Below are 22,674 nucleotides of genomic sequence, written 5' to 3'. Positions count from 1 at the left end.
GTTACACCTCTGCACACTGAGAATACTTGGCTAGCCGGTCTGCACCTGAGTCTTTCCCCAGTGCTTTAAATTATGGAGTGGCAGCTTAGCATGGTGCAGGTGGAGCAGGGAAGTGCCTTCTACTTGTGATGCAGCGATGGCTGCGCAGACACAGCCCCCCAAGAAGCAGTTTTCCATGCACACAACTGGGTCTTGCTGCAGAGCACACTCCTGGGTGAGGGGAGGAGAGGGTTTCCCCAATCTGCTGGAACTTTTGTGGTCATCTGAGGTTGATGCAAAAAGTCTCCTGTGGTGGAAAGGTCTGTGGCAGAAGCATTTTAAAGAACTGTGCTCAGAGGGGTTAAATCCAGCATTGTGGTGCAGGAACACATTTGTCTCAATGGACAGGGGAGAGGGCCACACATTTCAGCTCGTGACATGTAACAACTGGTCAACCACCTGAGCTCCTCCTGCTCCCTGCGTAAAATGGAGATGGTGCCAAATCACTTACCAGGTCATTGGAAGTTTAATGCAAGTTTCCCAGAGGTTTTGGAGCATGCAGTGAAGGATGCTGCAGTGTGAAGCATTGCTGTTTATTCCACCGTTATCACCCAGTGGAGAAAAATGCAGGGTTCATCATGACATCTACTGAAATGTCATGGGAAAAAAAGCCAAAAGCCCAGCAGTGAAGTAACCCTGTCCTGCAGACAGAACCCCCCCAGTATTTTGTGCTCTGTCCCAGCAGAGGGAGCCCGAGTTTATTAACAAATCCCGATCCCGGAGATAGCCGCTATCAAGGTGGTACCAAAGCCCGGGCAGGATGCTTGCCGGTGGAGGAAGGCTGCAGAAGGTGGACGGTGATCTAGCGGTGATGCTGAAAGCGGGGCTGTGTTTCCAACCAGGAAAGCAAGCTAGTGCTTCTCCAGGAGGCCCTGCAAGTAACTTTACTCCTGGGACACTGCAACCACGTCAAGAGATGGATGGCCTGCAAGAGCCAGTGGCTGCACTCATTGCATGGGGAAAAAATGTTGCACTGGAAGATGCAGCAGAGCCATGCTAAGATGGATGCGCTGAGTTTAATTTGCTTCAGAGACTTCCTGTGTACCTGCAGAATCAGTGACCTGTGTACCTGCATTTGTGCTGGACCAGCCAGTCTTAATCCTGTCATCTAGACAGTTCTCCCAATAGTGTTCAAAACCATCGGTCATGGCAGTGCCAAATCCAGAGCTGTTTGCCACCTTGTGTCTGAGCCTGATCTCATTCTGGCTGCATGGCAACGCTCTGTAACCACTGCACACACACAACTGTGGGCCTGATCCACAGCTTCTTAAACCTGATGGGAGTTTTTGCACTGATTTCCCCTGGGTTTTGGAGGCTCTGTGTTAGTGCACGGAGGGCCCCGTTCAAGAAAGCAGGAGCAGTTTTAGTGGATAGCCTTCTCGGAGCTCGTGGGAATGCCGTAAGTTTTCTCTGCTGATAATGTGAGATGAAATGTCTCCTAAGGAGACAGATGAGTCTCAGCTGTGCATTCTTTCTTACGGCCAGTAGTTGCACCCATGCCATGGGTGCATACATGGGTACAAGATTATTTGGGAGAGGGAAAGTCATGGGATTGGGATGCAGGAGGGTCACAGATCATTTTAGGCCAAATCTAAATCAATGCAAAGCCCCTCGTTAGCCTGAGCGAGCTTGACCAAGCCCAGATATACTTGCTTTAGAAGCTGAATAACAAACTGGGACGTTCAAAGGCACAGGGATGGGAAGGTAAACGACTTGGGCTGTGCTCTGCAGAAAGCAGCAGACGGATATTTTCCAAGGCAACTTTTGAAAGGAAGGTTAAATTTCTCCAAGATAAGGAGAGCTCCAGCGAGCTGGAATGCATGGCGACCCCCCTCCCCAGCTCATCCTATGATAACAGCTGTTGTGTTGGAAACCTAATGCTGATGAAAGAGTTAAAGGCTGGTTGATGGGCAATATCGGTGACACACCTCTGAATTGAGCATACTCCTGGAGTGAGACTGTGGACTGGTGTTACTCAATGAATAGAGGCCACTCCAAGGGAGTTTTTCCTTGAATAGAATGGGGTCAGGGAGCCGCTTTGGGGAACAATGGTTGCCACCGGCTAGCTGAATTTCTTACAATCACACACCATACCCCCTGATCAAATAGCTCCTTTGTCAGTCTGATATAAAAACATGTCATACAATGATGATCTGGAAGAATGACAAGAGCTGGCCTTTCAAAGAGATCAGAAGGGCTTGTTTTGCACAAAAAGAGCCCCCATCAGAGTCAAGACAGAAAAAAAATGGAGAATAAAAGGGGGTGAATGGAAACAAACAGCAATAACAACAACAACAGAAAAGAGGGCAAGTTGGAAACTTGGGTCTGGCTTGTTTCACAGCATCCCGTGGCCACAGCAGTGCAGCACGGTCGAGTTGAATCTCTTTCGGTATGGATGTGGATGTCAGATTGCGCTGCCATTGGGTTCCCATTGTCATTCTGCACTGGGACAGAAGAAATTGCTGGATGGGAAAAGGTCACTTGGCCCAACGAATCATCTCCCCCGCCGCCGCCCCCCCCCCGAAAATGTCTCAACACCATCTCTCTGCTTTCTCACTGTAGTTCTCTCCTCCGCCTTTCTAATACAATGTTCGTTTGCTGCCTTTATGCTCCTGTACAAAGTTCAGATTGCTCAGAAGGCTATTCTTGTCCATCTGTTCCTATGAGTGGGAAAATGCCTCTATTTTCCCCCATTCCCTTGTTAACTGTAATATTTTTTGTTTCTTAGAGTGTGTACCCTGTTTTCAACCCTCTTCCCAGCATTTTCAGGGACATAATTGAGAGTTTGGATGGAGAGAAAGAGTTTTTCCCCAAAGAATGTTTTAAGATGTGCAGGAAGTGGATCCCTCTTGGCTACTTCCAGGGGAGCTGCATTCCTACAGTATCTATTGCAGGAGCTCCAAGAGATGGCATTTACACACAATCATGACAATTATTTGCAAGCTAGAAAAGTTCAGCAGTCCTGGAAGTGGGCAACTAGAGCTGACAGACAGTTTCAGCACCTACAAGTGTTTGAAAAAGCTTCAGATTTTAATCTTGTATTATATAAAATAAGGAGTCAGAACAGCCAGAAGAAACCAGCCTGGAAGAGACTAAACTCTTGGGAAACTGTTCCTGAAAATACACCCATAACACAAACAATACACCGAAGCTTTGTCCCATGTTTAAGTTTTTAAACTTTTTTCCTCTTTTTATCACAGCTTTGTTTTTCTCAAAAAGGAGAAAAAAAAAAAAAAGAAGGAAAAAAACAGTGCTAAAGCTTCCAGGAGACCGTTATGTTTGTATGATTAAGCACACTAATCAGGAGGTACCTCGCAGTACAGATAACTAACTTGAGACACTTTCATTTATACTTTAAGACAAATATCTATTATGATCTAAGATTTCGTCACTGTATGATATTTTGTTTGACCTTTTCTGCAATTTTGTATAGAATCTTGTTATACTGCATGTTACTTAGCACATATTAATTTATAGGAAAAATATTTGATAAACTGTATTTACACAATACACTGTTTATTAAATACAGAGATTATTCATAAACACATACATAACGCTTGGTTTGCATAAACCAAACGAAATTGTTGCTGACCTGAATGGCTGAGCTCTTCAATTCCTTTACCTAAAAGAGTCTGTATTGCACAAAATCAGGGTCATAATTAATCACCTCTTCTCCTGAAACATAGCTCTGAAAAGCTGTGCAGCTGGTTGAAAATAATTAGGCCACATTCTGAGTGCGGCCAAAATAAAGATTCTTAGAAGATACTGGTTACAAATCTCTGGTAGTTTAAGTTGCAAGGCAATTACCAGATATTACCAGTGTATTGGAGATGGCAGAGGAAAACCAGCCCATGCTGTGTTGTGCTGATTGTGAAATGATTTGGAATTGTAGTATTAAAGCCAGGATAGCAGCAAAGCAGTGCAAAAGGCAGGTGAGTAGCAGCAAGTGTAGTGTTAAGAGTCTGAAAAATAATATTTAGGCACCTAAATAAAATGGCATTTCCAGTGGTGTTGAGCACCCAAGAGCTCTGCTTGACTTTCACAGATACTCAGCAGGCAGTGACAGACAGACAACCAACTTTGAGTTTATCAATCTGGAAGGCAGGTTTTACTGCAATGGCTTGTCCTGAGGATTGCTCCAGCCCCCAGCTGGAAACTGCAGGTAGCACAGAAGGTGACAATTCCGTTCTTAAATGGGATGTACCGCCACCCCGGACTGGGTGATGGACGACACGAGCTGAATTGAATGCCTTGTAAGTGGTGAGTGGGTTTCTGCAGTGCTGATTTTGATCTAGCTATTGTTAAAGCATATCAAGACCTTGCCATTTTGTGGTCAACTGGGGCTACATGAGAAGAAGGTCTTGGCATGCCATTATCTTCTGGCTGGACTTTGCAAGTCCAGTTTGACTGGGAGAGTGCTGATGTTTTTTAGGGCAAGCTATAAAATCCCCCCAGGGCCCAGGCCTGCCAGGTGGTGATGATAACCTGCAACACTTTCATTCTTCTGGCTTAAGCTGTTTTGTGATGGTCGTGTTTGGCTTTCATTGGACAGTTCTGTTTTGCGGTTGGTTGCTGGATTTTCTTTATTAGGGAAGTTCTGGATAGGCCAGGTGGATAATTTTTGTGTTGTCTTTGGGTGATAACCTGTTTCGATGTAAAGCAGCATAATTCTGTTAAATGCAGTGAAACTGTTGTTTTACAGCAACATCACATCTGGCCCTGAGACCCTGGACAACTCGGGGAAATTAAAAATATGTTAAGGGAACACTAACTGCATAATTAACTATTGCAAAGATTGGAAGGCATGAAAGTCAGGTTGCACACACGCACACTTTAATTCTGTCCCTTTATCAACAGGTGGCACGATCAAAATTTAAGTGACACTTCTGCCTTCTTCAGGCTGCTGGCTCTGCTCTGCTGAATCTCGCCTGTTCAAATTTCCAGTGAACCTTCTTGCATTCTCCTCCGGTTCTTACCCTGCAGTTATAACCTCGGTATTGGGAGCAAGCCTGGAAAATTTCAGAATGAAAACTGAAACCTTCCAAAAGGTAGGAGCAAATAAAAAACAGAGGATATTAATATAGCAACAGCTGGACTTCAGCTTTAATAATGTATATTTTTTAGAGTACGTAGCGATTCAGATCAGATACAGGTATTTCTGCATGCTTCTGTTAAATCAAGCCTCTTGCCAATAACACAGTGAGAGGCTGGTACACTATATTAAATACTAATTCCCAAGCCCCTTTCTTTTGATGGGTCTACTAAAGATACTTCAAATGGATATGTGAGAATTGATCAAAGATTTTGCAGGTTGTTGCCACTGCTCACTGGGCATTTCAAACCAAAGATGAACCTGACTCCCATGAAAAAGATACTGTGTTTTTATAAGCAATGAAAAACCACTGGTCACTTGATTGCTGTGGGGATGGATATAACTAAACTGGTGTTTCTTAAGGCAGAGAGCACAATCTAAGAGAAACAAAAAAAGACATGGGAGAGGGAGGGAAAGAGTGAGCAAGAGAGAGCTGAATTGATTTCAGTCTGTTCAGGTCTAGCTGGAAAACACAATGCAGTGAAACGGTCCCTTAGTCGGCAAGCTTCTTTTCCTAGGTTTTTCCCATGGTTTGAAGTGGAGAGGGAGGGATGGTATTAGAAAAAGTGTGTGCGTGAGAGAGAGAGAAGGCTGTAGGAAAGGCAGAGATGAGAGACATCATTTGGAAGGGTGCAAAATAGTCCATTCCTTCTGGGGAGTGGAAAACTTTGATGTCCATGTCTCTGGTTTTAAAGTGGCAGTGTCAGGTTCAGGCTGAAAGGCCCTGGTATTCAAATCTTTGTTTGTGCTTGCGCCCAGGACTTTGCCTGTGCACACACCTGCACATCCAAACACCTGCTAGGGCATCCACACAGCAAATGGGCCTTGTACTTCAGGGTGGGTGACAGAAAATAAGCAAGTAGGTGGCTTCACTGATTGCTTGTATGGAGGTTCATGCTGAAAAAAAAGCACATTTGTATGTGTACATGGAAGGAGACATAAGCAACAGAGAAAAAGTGCTGTGGGCTTTACCCCTTTTTAAAAAGCTATTTTCTTCCTGGCTTTACTAATGCAGTTATAAGGCTCAGAGTGTGTTACAAGGCTCACAACGTCTAAACAGACAAAGCAGCACAATTACAGGTAAGGGGAATAATCTATGAGAAGCATTGTGCTTCGTCAGCCATCACATACAGGTAAATTCAGCTTCAAGAGTCACAACTGATGTCTGTAAGTCAGAAGCCCTTTCTCCTCTGCAGGATCACGGGCATCTTGCACAGCCTGGCTGTTTTGTCCTTTGAGATGCATTTCAATATAATGCTACTAATAATTCAGACATACTAACAATGATAAGTCCACTGCAAGCCTGGAGGAAAAGAGAAAGAATAGGACCAAATTTATCACTCATGACACTCAAGTGAATTCTGGTAAGAGTTGATCCAGAGTGCAAGTGACTCTTTCTCCTTTCCTCGCTTCCAAGAGCAGAAAGCTTTGCACTCATGGTGGAGCTGAGAGTGTTCGTGCTCCGCTGGGTAGCAAGCTAATCTTACTGGAATCTGCACCCCAAAATTGTACCAGGCACTAACAGGCTGTAAAAGCAGAAAAGGTATTTGAGAATTACATAGTTTCAGATCAAGCCAACAACAGATGTACAAGTTGCTGTGATGGTCTTGGACTGTGAGGTCTTGGTTTCTAGCAAGAATAGAAGCATATGTGCATGGGGTGGCTTGTGGATCCTGATGGGAGACAGACAATGGATCAATTTATGTTCAATTGACAGACCTCCTTTACTGGAGGGGGAGATTTTGACTTGAATCCCTGGAATGTCGGCATTTTCCTTCCCAATACTCATTTTCAGTTTAAATAGATAGAGTGAAAAGCCTATTTTCATGGCAGGTGGGCTACAGAAGGGAGGTTTTAATGACTCTTTATTCTTGGATTTATAATCTGACACGCTGTACGCACATGTGTTTGTCACAAAACTGTGTGAGGTGCCCACCACCCATCCATGCATTGTCCAGCAGATGTTAAAGCCATCAAGTGTGTTTGCTTCCAGTTCCAAAGGAAAACATTCTCTATTTTGGGACGTGGGATTTTTTTTTAAACTGATCTAAACAAACAAACAAAAATAGTCTTGGAGAGGTAGGGCTTACATGATCATAAGAAACCTGTGTAAATGAGGATCTAAGGCCTGTTCCCTGACCCATAAACCAGGTTAGTAATTAGCTGTTCCTGCAGTTTGTTGTTGTCGTCATAAAACCGGAGGTTAGGCTGAGGACTATTTAAAAATCACGTGCATTAGCAATACGGGATATCTAAACATACACTTACTGCAGTGACAAAGCATTAGTTGCTCCTTATAATAATACCCAAGAGCCTGCAGTCACAGCAGAGGTCACGTCACGTGAGGTTCTGTAGCAGCGTGGAAAGCACAGTGCCTTTCCCAAAGGCTTTACAGCTGAAGGCACCAAAACTACAGATAAATCTGTTAGGTGAGACCTTGCGCTCGTGTAGTGCTCCGTTGCAGGACTAGGACCTGCAATGTATGGACAGGGGGATACCTTACTCTATATATTTTATTTATATACGTGTGTGCTTCATTAATAAGAGGACAGAGGCTTGGTATAAGCTGAACTGAATAGAAATAAAAGCTGTTTCTAGCACCAACTGCATTCCTGTTGCAGCACTATAAATCTCTTAACTTCAGATTGATGAATTCTGTGCTTCAGTGATGAGATAAAACAGAATTAACCAGCGAGAAATAAAAAATGGCAGCCTCCTGATTGAGAAAAGACTACTAGTGAAATGTTGCCTCTGGCTGTAGGGAAGAGAGAACGAAGCCTAGAACTCTAGTAATTCTGCAAATTTGTAATTGTTGCCGGTAATTAGGCTCGGTCTTGGTTGCCTGGTCAAGGCAGAGCCAAAACTGCTTGTAGGATTAGGTTTGTTCACTTTCCTTGAGAAAATTATTACCTTGTAAGTGATACAACAGTGGAGAATCCTCCAAGAGCAAGGGACTCCTCCGCACCCACGGGCAGATGGTGAGTAAGGACAGTCAGACTTGCTCACGCCAGGCAATGAGCATGTAGGAGTCGCATGAAGTAGCAACGTAGGTAGAAGGCAGATGCAGGATAAAACAGTATCATAGTCACTGCTACACTGAGGATACTCTTACATTGCTTTATAAACACTCCACAAAGATTTGGAACAACCTGTGGAATTAATGAAAACTGAGCTGAAAATCTCTAGAAACAACTTTGTAAGTCTTGATCTTACTCTCAAAGAAGCCAGTGGGTATTTGAATGTTTAGTTCCTCGGGCTCTAAGTATGAAAGGAAAAAGCCCCTAAAATATCTTCATAGGTAGCCCCTATAAAAGAACAAGATTCAAAAGCATTCCTTCAGGAGATCAAGGACGGTCCAGCCTTTGAAGCCTGGAGGATTGGGAAATTTAAAGATCTTTGTGGCAATCATATTGTGCCATTAGAAATCTACCATTTGGAATTGTAAAGCGTTTAAAAGGAATGATTCCAAATTCCACAGCTGTCTGGTGAGTGACAACTTGACGTGGCCTGGGGGGGAGGAAGAAGGTCATTGTTGGGAAAACAGTTAAAATGAACATTTTCTGAGCAGATGCTTTAGATAATACTTTGATAAATGAGGTTAAAAACAAATAAAATATTCTGGGTGACTTCCAGAAAACAACAGATTAGTAAAACAAACAAACAAAACTCAAAATGCAAAGACAAGAAATAGGTATATGGCTGGTACTTAGCAAATAATAGAGGATTGTTCAAAATAAAATGAACAATAAACAGAGTCTGAACCAGCAAGATGAGACAATTCTGCTGGCTATGGGAGGTGATACATTTTTTTTATTGCACTGCAGTTTTGCCAAGCAAGAGAGCTTCTGGAAGGCTCAGCTGTTCATTTTGATACACTAAAATATTTGAGAATCCATTTTTATTGCCTTTTTTTCCAAACCATTCAAGCAGCTCAGCTGCTGATCAAAATACAAAAGCATCACATGTGCCCAGCAAGTGGATAATGAAAATGATCCCCTCAGTTTAGTAACTCAGTCAGCAGAGTGTAGTGAGAAAAGTAAACAAACAGCATCACTGATGACAAACTGATTTACGGAATTGTTTGTTTTCATAATTTTCAGCATAATTATGACAAAAGGTCCTGATCCTGTGACTACTGTGAACCTTGTGGGGATGGCTGCTGGCTGGGTGCCCTTAGTACTCATTAGAAGCTCCTTGTAGAAGTGGTTTGGAAGCACACAGAATAGGGTCTGTTGGGATTATTTTTAAGGGAAGTTTTTTCCTTGCCCTTTAACAGAACCCATACCAAATAATTTCTAATCCTGATTTCTTCTGTTAGACCTTCTTTAGGTAAAATCAAATCAATATGTATAATTTGGGATAAAAAGGAGAAAATTTACCCCCAAATTCAGCATAACATTTTAATTTTATCCTCTTTAATCCTTTGATAATTTTTGTGCTTCTCCTGCAGAAAAGCAATTTTGCTAATCACCTTTGTGCCAATCCCTGCATTCCTGACAATAGCGTGAACAGCTTCCATCAAAGTCTTTGATGTGGGAAAGACACACACACACATATAATCTGAAAACAATTCAGCTCCTTGGTTCTCAATGGTGAGCACTCTGCTTTAATAGAGTGCAAGTTCCGTGGAGGTTTCTAATCCTTTCTGCCAAACAGAAGAGACGCAGTCAGGTAGCACACCTTATTCAGAAGTTAAAATAACATGTTACTTGCTCTCAGAGAAAATCAAAACAACTCAAGATCAAAAACAGATTCCGCCAACCCTAACAGGATAGACTTTCTACTCAGATAACTCTTGATCTAAGTGTGTAACAAGTAACCTGCTTTAATCCCTCAAAGCGATGGTGTTACAGATAAGTACTGTAGTAGCAGAGGAGGTGTCTTAAGTTTCAGAAACACACAAAAGCATTGGTCGGAAGGGAAAACAAAACAAAGAGCTGTCCACATGATTGTGTCTTTAGCTGGAAAGGTGTATTTGAGGGCACCGCAAATAATAAAACCCCTTGAAGACAGAAAAAAACCCAAAAACCCCAAACAAAAAACCAGGCAGGTATTGAAATGGTGTTTCTTCCAAGCTGGATTTTATTGACTTACACTGTTAAAGCACAAACTTTACAGGTATAAGCCTCCCCAATGTTTAGCTTACAAACCCTCCCCAAGCCATGATGCTGGAATGGTCTGCTACATCAGCACAGAATCCTACCCCATTTTCCAGAGGTTCAGAGTGATCATGGGCCACGAAAGGATTGGGATCTTTGCCCGTAAGATTTGGGAAGGATACATTATGGACTTTATGATTATGCTGCACATGAGCACGTGCACCAAGTCCTTTATTAGAGTATGAACAATGTAATGGAAATAATTATGCTACACATACAGTTTTAGTAATGGCTCAGAATCTTCCTTGGCTCTTGCTCCTGCAGACACATACTTGGGCATTGCTGGGAAGACTAGTGCCATTGGGTTCCCAGCCTGTGATGTGCAGCTTTGACAGCTCCACGGCAGTCACAGTGGCTGAAATCATGCCTGAGAACAAGTGTATGCAGCTGCAGGTCCATTTCTCTTAAAAAAACAAAGATAGATGATATCTATGTTTTGGGCAAAGAATAATTATTGCTACTATGTTGTAAGGCAATTATCCATACTAGAAAACAATGCTACATTTAAGAGCAACATACCATAATTTTTTCTTCATATTACTGTGTCCCCTGTCTGGAGCATATTTGACTCCCTCCACGATTACTGCATACAAACACGTTTTATCTTAGCCAAATATTTCATAGTTGTTTATACCTTGGGTCACAAATTGGAGAGCACTGAGGCCCTGCTTCTACAGATGTACTTGTCCATACCTTGGTCCTGGTATCCCAGAGGGTCACACTCTACATGTTACTTTGCACCCAGGCTCCTTCTGGACTGCACCGAGTAGTTTCTTTGGTGAAGTGGCACGGCCACAGAATGGAGACTACTGTACACTGGAATATGGGTGTCACACAGTGCAGGGAGACATGCACGACGCAGATGTAACAGAGCCTAAGACCAGAAAAGACCCCTTTGAACATCTTACTCTGATATCCTGAGTTAGGACTTGCCAGGTCAGTTCCTGGGTTAAGTTTTAGTAGTTGTGGTCTAGCCTGGCTCTCTCTCTAAGGGAGAAAAAAACCCAACTGGTATTGTTTTTTAAAAAGTCCAGTAATGGTGAATCTACCATAAATCTTGGTAAACTGCTTCAACAGTTAATTTTCTTCACTACAAAAGCATGCTTTATTTATTAATTTGTTTCCCACCACCTTCTGTCAAGAGATCTTATCTCTTTGTCTGCTAAATAGAAGATCCTGGCATTACCAGATTTTTCTTCCTGTTTCAGTGCTCATAAGGTATGATCACCTCACACCTTAACCTTCTCTTTAGAAAGCCAAATAGACTGAGCACTTTGGGTCTCACTATAAAACATGTTTGACAGTCCTGTAATCATTCTTACTACTCTTCTTTGAAACCCCTCTAGTTTTTCAACATCCTTCTTGAAATATTGGCTGGACAAATTATTTCCAAAGCAGTCACAACAGTGAAAAACAGAGGTAAAAGGACCTCACGGCTCTTGTTTGTTTCCCAGGACAGCACTAGCCCTTTGGTCACAGCACTGCAGAAGGAGCTCACGTTCAGCTGATTATTCATCTTAATGAAGTCTTTACGGAATTGCAGCTTTGCAGGATAGAGTTACATCCTTTCAGTGTGACCTACATTCTTTGTTCCTAGATGTAAGACTTCACATTTGGCTTGATTGAAATACTTACAATCTGATTATGCATAAACTTAACGTAAGGTTATGCAGCCATAATCACCCTTTGCCTCTTGCTTGCCCCATGCTTTGCACCTTCTACAAAGCTTTGCTAATAATGATTTCAGAAGTTTTCAGGTTGCTAGTAAAATTAAATAGTGTATGTTCCATAAGCTGTCTCTGTAGGATCCTACTAGAGAAAGAGCAACTTGATAATAAATCTGTCTTCACAGTAACAATTTAAGACTGAGGAGTCATTCAGCTTTTAATAAATTTAATGTTTCAGACATTGCTGAAGTCTATTACAAAAGAGCTAAGTTTTATGTCATCAAAAAGATAGTGAGTTGATATAAAACTGCATTCACACCAAGCTTCCATGATCTCATGTTAAGCAAAAATTGTTATATTACCTCCCTTTCAGTTTGCTATATAAGCCCTGTACCAGATGTGCTGTTATTTCACCTGAGCTAAAACTTAGGTTGAGAAATTTTTAATTACTTGGGCCATCTGATTCACTCATAAATGCTATTAAAACATTTGCTGCCTTCTGGAACTTCCCTGACTTCCAGGGTGTATTGAAACTCAGTGTAAATGGACCAGGCAGTTCCTCAGCCAGCGGTTCTGAACCTCTCAAATAAGAGGCTTCCAGAGTTGGTGATTTAGTCATATGAATATTTGAGTGCTTGAAATTACACAGACAAGATGACCTTCTGGAACAGGATGCCAGTACTGTCTAAAGGCCTGTATGCTATGGTAACCTCATTATATGCTGAAATTTATTTTCCTACTTCACTGTGCAAAAGGAGATGCAGTGAGTAAGTGATACCTGTTCAAAGCATTCTAGGCTGATGATGAACTTCTTACTATTTATCTAGTTTTCAATTTTGAGTGAGAAAATTTCCCAAACATTTCAGGCTTCTGTAGAGTACAAAGTACTATAAGAAAGAATAACACAACACCAGACTCATTTTCCTGCTCCACTGTCCGTGGAGGGCTACTTTGCCATTTTGGACCAGAATCCTTCTGCGTTGTCAGTACTCCAGGCTCCTGTGGATGGCAACAATGACTCAGTTATTATGAACTGTTCTTTCGTGGTGGTGTGCTTGTATATAGGTACACACACGTGTGAAGTACAAGCATTTTTCAGCCCCTGCTCTGTGGAGCCCTGGAAGGGGGAATGGACTGCATCAAAGGGCCCCTGTGAAAAGCCAGCCTTAAATCCACTGTAGCCGGGCCTGCTCTTATGTGCGGAAAAGCATTTCTTTTCCATGGCTCAGGAATTTGGGAGTGTTGAAAACTGCTGTGCAGCACCAGATGACCCCTGCTGTCACTTCGTGGGTGACAGGTGCTCCTGACCCTGCTCAAGGATAATTAATGAGCATTAATCACCTTGCTGTTCACCTTCCTTTGTGGGGGTGCAGTGCCTAGCTGGGGCTGCTCCAGGTGGTGGAGCAGATGCTCTGGTTACCTGGGATCACCGTCCCCGTCATTAATTATTCATGTTATTAATGAATATGTGGATCAGGTGATGTTACTAATCCCAGCTCGGAAGAATACGGCTCCGAGTGCTGGGACGCGGAGGGGGGGTAGTTGCGCAGGGAGAGTCCCAGCAGCTCCCGTTAATGAATTAATTCGCTAACGAGGGTGGGCTCGGTACTCCTGTGCTCCCTCCTGCCCCGGTAGCCACCTCCTCCCCCGGAGGGGGGAGTGACAGGCAGCGGCTCCTGCCCCATGTGACTGGGGAGCGGCTGCCCCCGTCCATGGCTTGGCCTCCCCCGGGCAGCAGCAGCTCCGGCTCCCGGGGAGGAGGGGCAGGAGCTGCTGCTCCATGGGGAGGAAGGGCAGCCCCCGATCCCCCCAGGCAGAGGGGGGATCCCGGGCCGCCTCCCCCCCCCCCTCCTCCTCCCCTCCCTCCCCGCTCTGGGTCTTACCCGAGGAGCTGCTGCTCCTCATCTGCTCCTACCTGGACGCGCAGGCCTTGGGCCGCCTGGGCCAGGTTTGCCGCCGCCTGCGCTTCCTCAGTAGCCGCGATCTCCTCTGGAGGCGCATAGCCCGTGGCTGCCTCAACTCCGGCTTCACCCAGCTCGGCACCGACCTGTAAGCGCGGCCTTCCCGGCGGAAGGGCGGGGGGGGAGGCGGCTGCGGCGGCTGGGAAAGGCCGGGGATGCTGCGGCCTAGCTGGTTGCTAAGGGGCGTTCTGCGCTCCTGGCGTAGTCGCTAAGGGGGACTCCCCGCTGCCGTGAGGGGGCGTGGGGGAAGGGAGGGGGCTATTCTCGAAGCGCGGCTGCGCTGTCTTTAGTCTGCGTTAAGAGGGGTGGCGAGGGCAGGGGAAGGGCCGTAGCGCCAGGCCCGTAGTGGGGCCGCCTCTGGGTGGGGAGGGACCGCGTGTGGCGGCCCCGGCGTGGTGGGGCCTGACCCCGGCTCTGCCCAGGAAGGCTGGGGATTTGTGGGGAGGCGCTTCTTGTTCCCGCGAGGAAACGGGCGAGCATGGCGGTGGCTTCCCGGGCCCTCTCAGCTCCAGGCCCGGTGGGAGTGGCCCTCAAGTGTGGGGCCACAGCCCCTCGCAGACCAGCTCGGTCCCCCAAACTCCTAACGAAACACGTAGGGTTGGGGGGCTTCAAGCTAGGGAAGGTGGGAACGTGGGGAAACGGATGGAGCTGTCGTGTGCAGCTGGGGTGACTCCTGTGTGCCCACGTTCCCTCCCCGCTTCTGAGTGGCAGCCCCTGCCATGGTCCTGAAAGCACCTCAGAGAAGAAGCTGCAAGGGAGTAAGGCCTGGGCTGGTGTCTTAGGGAAAGGCTGGAGAGTGGGATTATGTACCTTATGAGGCACAAGAGCCTTGTGGTAAGGGCCCCCAGGAATACACGTTTCTTAGCAAGCTGCTCCATGAGCAGGAGAATCTACTGGTATAGTTGGTGATGGCTGTCAGAGAAAGTGAGTCTTGGACTCTTCGTAACTTCTGGGTTTTAAAGTTTTATGGATAGGGATTGTTTTGATTTTACACACACACGCACCCTCCTTCAACAGCACATCATAGGTTAAGAGTAGGTGCTAGCCCTCTTGGCTTTGCTGTGTGTGACACCAGCATCTTTTCAGAATAAGCGCTTTTGGGGCTTGGGCCTTGGCAGTGGTTGGTAAGGACCCAAAGATCACCTGTCCTCTCTCAAATTTGCTAGCATACGAAACGCCACTTGGAGGTAGCCACACAATGTGGGCTTTCCTTGCTACTTTAAGGATACCAAGAGGAAGCTTATGTTCTTAGGATCTATGAATCCTTTCCCATGGTTTCCCTTTAGCTGCCAGCCCAGTATCTTTTCTGTCATCCAGTGACTTGATATTGTTTCCTGTGTTGACATGAATCGAAAGAAAGGATGTCAGGTTTTGAGGCCTATTTTGCTGTCTCTTATTGCTATCTCATCAATAGCACAGACTTTAGAGAAACAATTATGGCTCCTGCTGCTAGGAGCAGAACTTGGTGCTGAAAATCCTTGCCTTGGGTTTTCAGGCCAGTACTTCAACCCATCCAGTCTTCACAGCTTGAAAGTTAAGCACAGTTCCCTTGGAAGTCAGCAGGAATAGGTGCTGCAGAATGGCTGTATGTTGGACTCTTGTCTACTGTGATATATGATTTTGTCTCCTGAGGAAATGAAGTTCAGTATTTTTCATTAAGAATAAGGTGATACTGTGCTCCTTCAGTTGCAGGAAGGATCAGGTGTACAGTAGAGCAGGTGCAGTGGATGTAAGGACCACCACTTCCCCCTGCAGAGGAATGCAGGTCTATAAACAGCTACAGAAGAGGTTTGCTAGGTCAGAGGCTTGAAGTGAAGGGAAGGCTGCTTGAGTATCTCAAGCTCCCAGGGATTTCAGTGCTGTTAGGTTTGCTATGAACAGGTTTTTTTAGTAATTCTAGGATGTGCTTTTGTGCTGAGTCCTATTTTCAAGTTTTCTTTAAACAACTCTAGTACCGAGCACTGCTTTTAGCATTGGTCAGCACTGCCCTGGTCCTAGGGAGTTCAATCATGGGTAACAAACACACCAAGTGACACTATAAGCTGTTCGTGCAGGAACTTTGAGATATATCTGGAGGATGAATCCTTTAATTACTTTTAGCTTCATGGAAGGCTCAGATGGTCTTCAGTTCTTTGAAATAACATGCCAGATCTTATGGACAATACCTGAAAGCCAAGCACTTGTTTTACCCCTGCGGAGATCCAGTATCTGGGAGCGGTTGCGGGAGTTTTGCTCCAGTGTGGTGGACAGTTCTGGCAACAGATAAAAGACAAGGGCACATCACAGTACCGGGGGTCTAGGTATCTGTGCATCTCCAGAAGAACCAGTGTGAGTGCATGTGTTGAGTTGTGGTACAGCTGTAAAATTTGTACTTAGCTGAAGAAGAGTTTAATAGTCTCTGTGGCAGCTTGAGTGTTTTAAATAGCCATGTCTATTCCTTACCATTTGTTCCTCATGCATGTCATCAAGATCAACAGCAATCTCCAAGATTGCTGCTCTTGCAACTGAGGGAGTAAGATTTGCAGAGAGAGGTTGTACTTTGACTAACCGATACAAGTTGGGGAGGGGGTTGAGGTAAGCTTCTGGGCATGCAGTCTTTCTTTCGGATGGTAATTCTAAGTAGGAACCTGGTATGTTGCTCATTGAAGGTTAAATTTGAGCTGAGTAGGTATTTAAGCTAAAATATCACTGGGTAAATATAAAGGTGATGAAGATGATGGATAGCTGGACCTTCTTGATAACTGTGCTTTCTTAGTGATACAGAGTAAATCTTGAGTTTGTCAAGCTTGGCTTTGACTTGCTCAAGAGCTGAAGCTTCTGATGCATGTTCTGGATAACATTGCATGCGGCAAACGCTGTTTTTTTGCTTTTAAGAGGTTTTTGTGCAATACTGTCCGCAATTGAGAAAGCAAAGGCTGGAACTGTTTATGGTAAATGTACTTAATGAAATAACATGCATGGTTCTAACATTAGATCTTAAACTGACGGTCCCTGGGAGGCTGGCATAAGTTAAAAAACTAGTCTAGGGAGTATTTACTGTTTAAAACAAAAAACCATCTCGGAATAGTTTGATCGCTTCTGCTGTTAAATGACTTTTGATAAGCCATCTGTTTAATGCTTTGTAAAGAGAGATAAATTTGAGCCTAGAGTGTAAGATAGCTGTGAAGCTTATCCCCCTGCCCCCACTTCACCATTTTTTAAAAGGGTGATTAACTCGAAAATGATGCTATTTCTTTAAAATGTTGCTTCTGTTAGGTATATCTTAGATAACTGTAACAAGATGATCAGAGGGAACAGGCTTTAGTTTGTATATGAAACAACTGTTTGTGTGGTCACCTTGCTTATAAAACTTCTTTATGCTGAAATAGAAGAAACTGGTTGCAAAACCCTAGCTGGTAGCAGTGTGGAAAAGAGAAATTGTAGTATACCTGAAATGATTCGATCTATTTTTTTAAAATTATTTACTTCGCATCCTGACTACCTTTAAAAATTGCCAGCTATGGTTATCTCAGGACACATATTTAAGCTTAAACAATGTTAAATTGATTTGCTAATGTTGTCAAAGGAAGATGTGGACTTAATCCCTGACACTAGTTGTTATGCTGAAAGGCATATTCACAACATTGACAATGTCTCATATTTGCCCTTTCTGGTAGATACAGCTAATCCGGAGCTGCGGATGTAAGCAAAGTTAAGTATTTAAGGTATGGATTCAATCATGCACTTGCCAAAGAAGAAAGAATTTTGCTTTGAGCAATGTTTCTGTACACTTCATTCCTTGAGAATGGGAGAAATCACTAGGTTCGCATTGGTGTGAATTATTGTATGTTAGGGACAGCAGGGCCTGACTTGGAAGGGTGCTTAAAACACATTCTTAATGTTAAAAATGTGCTGTTTCTTCTTTGAATCAGCAGTAAGTGAATGTTTAGTAAATATTGTGGAAGTATAAAGCCAGTTTAGATGGATGTGTTTCTTGGCACCTGTCCCACAAGTCTCTTTGTCAGGCTGCCACTTGTTCTGTATAGTCATGTTAATTTTATGTATAGCCCTGTACTGCAACAAGACAGTGTCATGGGGATAGTAAAAAGATAGTCCCTGCACTGAAGATTTTTGCTTTACTCAGTCATAGGAGCTGCTGAAGCAAAGGCTGAGCCCTGTCTTCATGATGTAAGCTGCATGGAGCGTTTTTGTTCCAAAAATGCATGGCAGCATATCACAGAAAAGGCCTAAGAACACTTTCTGCAGTTAAACTGTAGCTGAGCAGTAGTACAAAGCCTTTGGGATTTTTGGTGAGTATAGTGATATTACAGTTGTGTCTGATAGCCTGTGTCTGTTTAGCCAGCTGTTGTACAGGCCCAGCAAGAGCAGTCTCTGTCTTGATGATCTTGCTGCCTAAATAGCCAGGGTAAACAAGGACTGGGAGGGGAAGCGGAGGCAGAGAGGTGTCAACCAAGCTGCCCTCTGTGCAGCAGGTCAGTGTCAGAGCCAGGAATAGCAGAGTGTGCTTTAAGCCCTCATCCAGTGCCTGCCTGCTGGACCACCTTGGACTGGAGAAATCAGAGAGGCAAAGAGCTCATTGCAAGGTGGTTACTTATTTGAAGCATGGAAGAAAGGAATGAAGTTGCAGCTGGGCTAAACTTATTTCCTCTTTGTTACAAAGGAGTTTTAGAGGGCAAGTTAAAAGTTGCAACCTAAATAGCTTGACGATGTGCTCTTTGTTATATATTAATAGCTGTTGTCAAAATACAGAAATGTTCCACTGCATGTTTTGTCTCTCCCTGTCTCCTTTTCTGCCTTGCCCACTAGGATCACGGTACATTATCAGATTCAGAGAAATGGATTCATTAATAGATGAATTTATCGTCTTTGAGTATTCAAACGCTTGTATAAGCATTTCTGTGAGTTAATAAAAGTTGTGTTTTCTCCAGGTCTTGGAAAAATATATACACCTGCAGGAGCAGGAAACAGCCAATCTATGCAAGTCAAATCCAAAGCAAACTGCAGCAATCATAGGAGACCTCTGCCTTGGGAAGTGCCAGGGGGAGGGAGGGTGAATGCCTATAAAGCTGCTTCAGTTTCCTTCATCTTTTAAAACTTGTTTTATCAAAGTTTCATTACTTTAAGTCAGAAACAAAGTAGGCAATGAACTGGTACAGATTATGCAGAGGAGAATACTCTGGGGAGGTTATTGCAATAATGGCAAAAGCCTGGAAGGGAGCACACAGCTATCACTTTGTGATGGAAAAGTCAGTGGTTTTCAGAAGCTCCTGTTAGATTTGTTCTTATTCTGTCTTAAACTGTTAGCTGTCAGGACAGCTCCACAATACCAAAACTGCTGCTGCTTCTGGGAACGTGAAATTCCTGGTAAGAATTTTTTTCAGGTCTGCCTACCCTCCTTTTAAAATCTTCACAAATTCAAAGTGGAAGAATAATTTTTATCTAGTTCAGGGCTTAAAAAAATGCATGCTGTGCTTGTTGCTGGTATCTCTGTAACCTGCATAAGTGAACTAACTATGGGTTATTTCACTCTATTCAAATACTACCCTGACAGTGTGCTCTTTCAAATCAGAATATACATGACCTGGCAATGTGCGCTTGCAGCCCAGAAGGCTAACTGTATCCTGGGCCACATCAAAAGAAGCGTGACCAGCAGGTTGAGGGAGGTGACTCTACCTCACTACTCTGCTCTTGTGAGACCCCACCTGGAGTACTGTGTCCATCTCTGGGGTCCCCAACAAACGAAGGACATAGACCTTAGCATTCATGTTCCGCAATGTGGTCTAGTGGAGGGTGTCCCTGCCCGTAGCAGGGGGGTTGGAACTAGATGATCTTTGAGGTCCCTTCCAACCCAAACCATTCTATGACCTGTTGGAGTGATTCCAGAGGAGGGCCATAAAGCTGATCAGAGGGCTGGAGCACCTCTCTTATGAAGACAGGCCGAGAGAGTTGGGGTTGTTCAGCCTGGAGAAGGCTCCGGGGAGATCTTGTAGCAGCCTTCGAGTACCTAAAGGGGCCTACAGGAAAGCTGGAGAGGGACTGTTTACAAGGGCATGCAGTGATAGGACAAGGGGTAATGGCCTTAATCTGAAGGAGGGTAGATTTAGATTAGATATTAGGAAGAAATTCTTCTCTGTGATGGTGGTGAGGCACTGGAACACATTGCCCAGAGAAGCTGTGGATGCCGCCTCCCTGGAAGTGTTCAAGGCCAGGTTGGATGGGGCTTCGAGCAACCTGATCTAGTGGAGGGTGTCCCTGCTGATGGCAGGGGGGTTGGAACTAGATGATCTTAAGGTCCCTTCTACCCCAAACCATTCTATGATAGCTATTGAGCAGCTGCAGGCTTTCTCAGATCTTCTCAGGGCTGTGTGTTTTCTGAAGCAGCCCAGATTTCATCTCTAAAAAGCCTGTGTAGGTCCCTGAGAGAGAGAGGCCAAACCCTGCCTGGAGTTTCTTACCATGGTCCCATTGCAATCACTTGTAAGGGAGAGGGCAGCTGATGGCAGAGTCTGGCTCAGTCTTGTTGATGATGATTATTTGGGAAGCCTATGTGAAGGTGTTTGTCTTTGCTGTGTGTATAGACATTTGCCTGTAGCTCTGGCTCTTATTAGAGTCTGCAGCTTCTTCATGCAGGTGAATCATTCATGAGAGCTGTGAGGTAGAGCGGTAAACCTGCACTGCCTGGTAACATCTAACTGAGATGGCATAGACACACCAAAGGAGGCAAGGAACAGTGAGAGAACAGTCTGCAGAGCTCTCTTCCATCTCAATTATTTGAACCCATGTCAAATAGGAAGGGGGGAGCACAGAAGACAGACTGAACCTGGCAGTAAGCTAAATAAGGGTCATGTGCTAAAGGAATTCAGGTGGAATTTTTGTTCTGGAAGAGACATTCTGAAAGCCAGCCGACTTGTTGAGGGCAGCAACAGGAGCTCCTGACATAAATAGCTTTTCCCTCTCGGCTGTCTGTTGGTGGCCCGTGACTTGTAACTGCACTGAGACCCTGCCACTCAACAGGTGTGTCCCGATTACACAAATAAGTGCAGTTGGTCCGTGTGTGAGCCATCCCTGCCACAGGGCCAAGGTTGAAAGTGGGGCTTAGCCACTGTGACCTATTTGTTCCTCTGTATGACCCTTCCGGTCAGGCCTGAGGCAGGCTGGTGACAGCTTTTATGCAGACAGCAAATTTTATCCACAGAAGAGATTTGGTCTCAGCAGGTCTCTGCAGACTTGCGTTTCCAGATGAGCTCTTCAGTACTTAAAATGTAGCAAAATGTGAAGGACTTTGGTACAGTAGCATGCCCCATGCAGCTGGGAAAATATACGGTATGACATGTTGGTGTTATCTTCTGTAACATGGTATATGTTGTTGCAGACGCTATTGTTTTGGCACATGCTGAAATTGTAGACGGCCAGTAGAAATCTCACTGGGATGCAGTAAGGCACAGAAGCTCTTGCTGTTGCAGAAATACCATTTCTGGTGGCGAAGGACTTTGGCTGGGGAGGGTATCATTTGAAGGCAAAATACGTTGGAGGTGAAGCTTTAGGAGGACATGTGCTTAGTCTCTGGCTGAGCAATTCTTTCTGTTGTTGCTTTCTTTTGAGGCCCAGGCCAGCAACTGCCATGGTGGCTTAGGTTGCCTGGGTCATTGTTGCTGTGGGGGGATAGTCCTAGTCTCTCACTTCAGCAGCTGGGAAGCGGGCTCCAGAAGGAATATTCTATTTCTTTTCGTAACTCTGCCAAGAAAGAGAGGAAATCCATAATTTGAGCAAAATACTTTAACTCTTTTTGTAGAGTGGGGTGAGGTAGGAAGAGGGGAAATGAAAAATCCTTTATAGTGGGTTGCTTTTATCCTGGAACTCTCTCAGGCTGTAAGAAATGTTCAGCCTGTCTTAGTATAACAGTCTTTGTAAAGAGAACTTCCATCAGGAGTGCATGCAATTGGAAACATGCGTTAGCTCAGGTCATGTGTTGCACGGTATGGTTTGGGACCCCAATAGAGTGCTTTGTTGATTAATTAGCTAATAACAAAGGTAGCCTTGTATGTTGTAGATCATGGAACTTTATAAGCTGTTGATAATTATGACCCCCTAGCAGAGTTGGTTAAGTGTTGGACTCTGGGCTTTAAGAATGTTTTGCTTGAATTGCATTGAGTTTTCACATTCAGTGTTTACTGGTTCCTTCATCCTGTGTTTTCTGTCATCCTTCTAGGATGTTGGGCTGTACTTCAGCTGATTTCTGATGCAGGGCTGCATAGGTCCTGGTAAAAATAGCAGTCCTTCCTCAGTGAGTCAGCCTTCAGCAGTCCTGAAGTTCATTGTTGGGTGGCTTCTCTGAGAACATGAATGCCAAGATCTTGACTTCACAGAGCACTTAAGCATGTACTGAATTTTAAGCATGTGGCTTAGTATTTTGCTGGATTGCATACTAAGAAAGGTCAAGGTGTTCATTGGATGGTGGATAGTGGTCTGTCCACAGTGTTTTGTCTTCATAAGCTGGGTTAGTGTCCTGAATATTTGGATATTCAATGCAGTTGCTGAAGTGGGAGGTACTTGGTTGTCAGCCACTCAGGGTAGATGTGTGATGTCTGTTGATGTCTCAGGTGATCATGGAACAATTCTTAAAGATTTGCATGAATAGAAAGTCTATTGATCATGATTGAAGCAAAATGGTCTTTGTAGGGGAGAAAAGGATCTTTTTTATCAAATTAAGTTTATATGGTGATGTCCTTTTTACCTTTCTAAGATTTGAGAACTCC

At 44.3% G+C, this 22,674-nt stretch overlaps 1 protein-coding gene and 1 long non-coding RNA gene across 4 annotated transcripts in view; one reads left to right on the top strand and one right to left on the bottom strand.

The window, feature by feature from the left end:
* Window positions 1-10,431: 10,431 nt before the first annotated feature.
* On the bottom strand, window positions 10,432-14,007 carry LOC129208449 (uncharacterized). Its single transcript, XR_008577827.1, has 2 exons — window positions 13,873-14,007; window positions 10,432-12,956 (listed from the first exon to the last, which is right to left on the bottom strand). It is a non-coding gene; the product is annotated as an uncharacterized LOC129208449 (long non-coding RNA).
* The window catches only part of FBXW4 (F-box and WD repeat domain containing 4), a 60,837-nt gene continuing 51,789 nt past the window's right edge, over window positions 13,627-22,674 (top strand). The window contains exon 1 of one of the 3 annotated variants that reach the window (XM_054831023.1): window positions 13,627-14,006. In XM_054831023.1, coding sequence (XP_054686998.1) covers window positions 13,738-14,006 — 269 coding nt within the window. In that variant the 5' untranslated portion in view covers window positions 13,627-13,737. The remainder of the gene's footprint in view (window positions 14,007-22,674) is intronic. The other 2 variants (XM_054831021.1, XM_054831020.1) reach the window with 2 other exon arrangements.

Source organism: Grus americana, chromosome 7 (assembly GCF_028858705.1).
Source record: "Grus americana isolate bGruAme1 chromosome 7, bGruAme1.mat, whole genome shotgun sequence".
Lineage (NCBI taxonomy): Eukaryota > Metazoa > Chordata > Aves > Gruiformes > Gruidae > Grus > Grus americana.
Note: the sequence above shows the minus strand (reverse complement) of the source record. Positions and strands in the feature narration are given on the sequence as shown.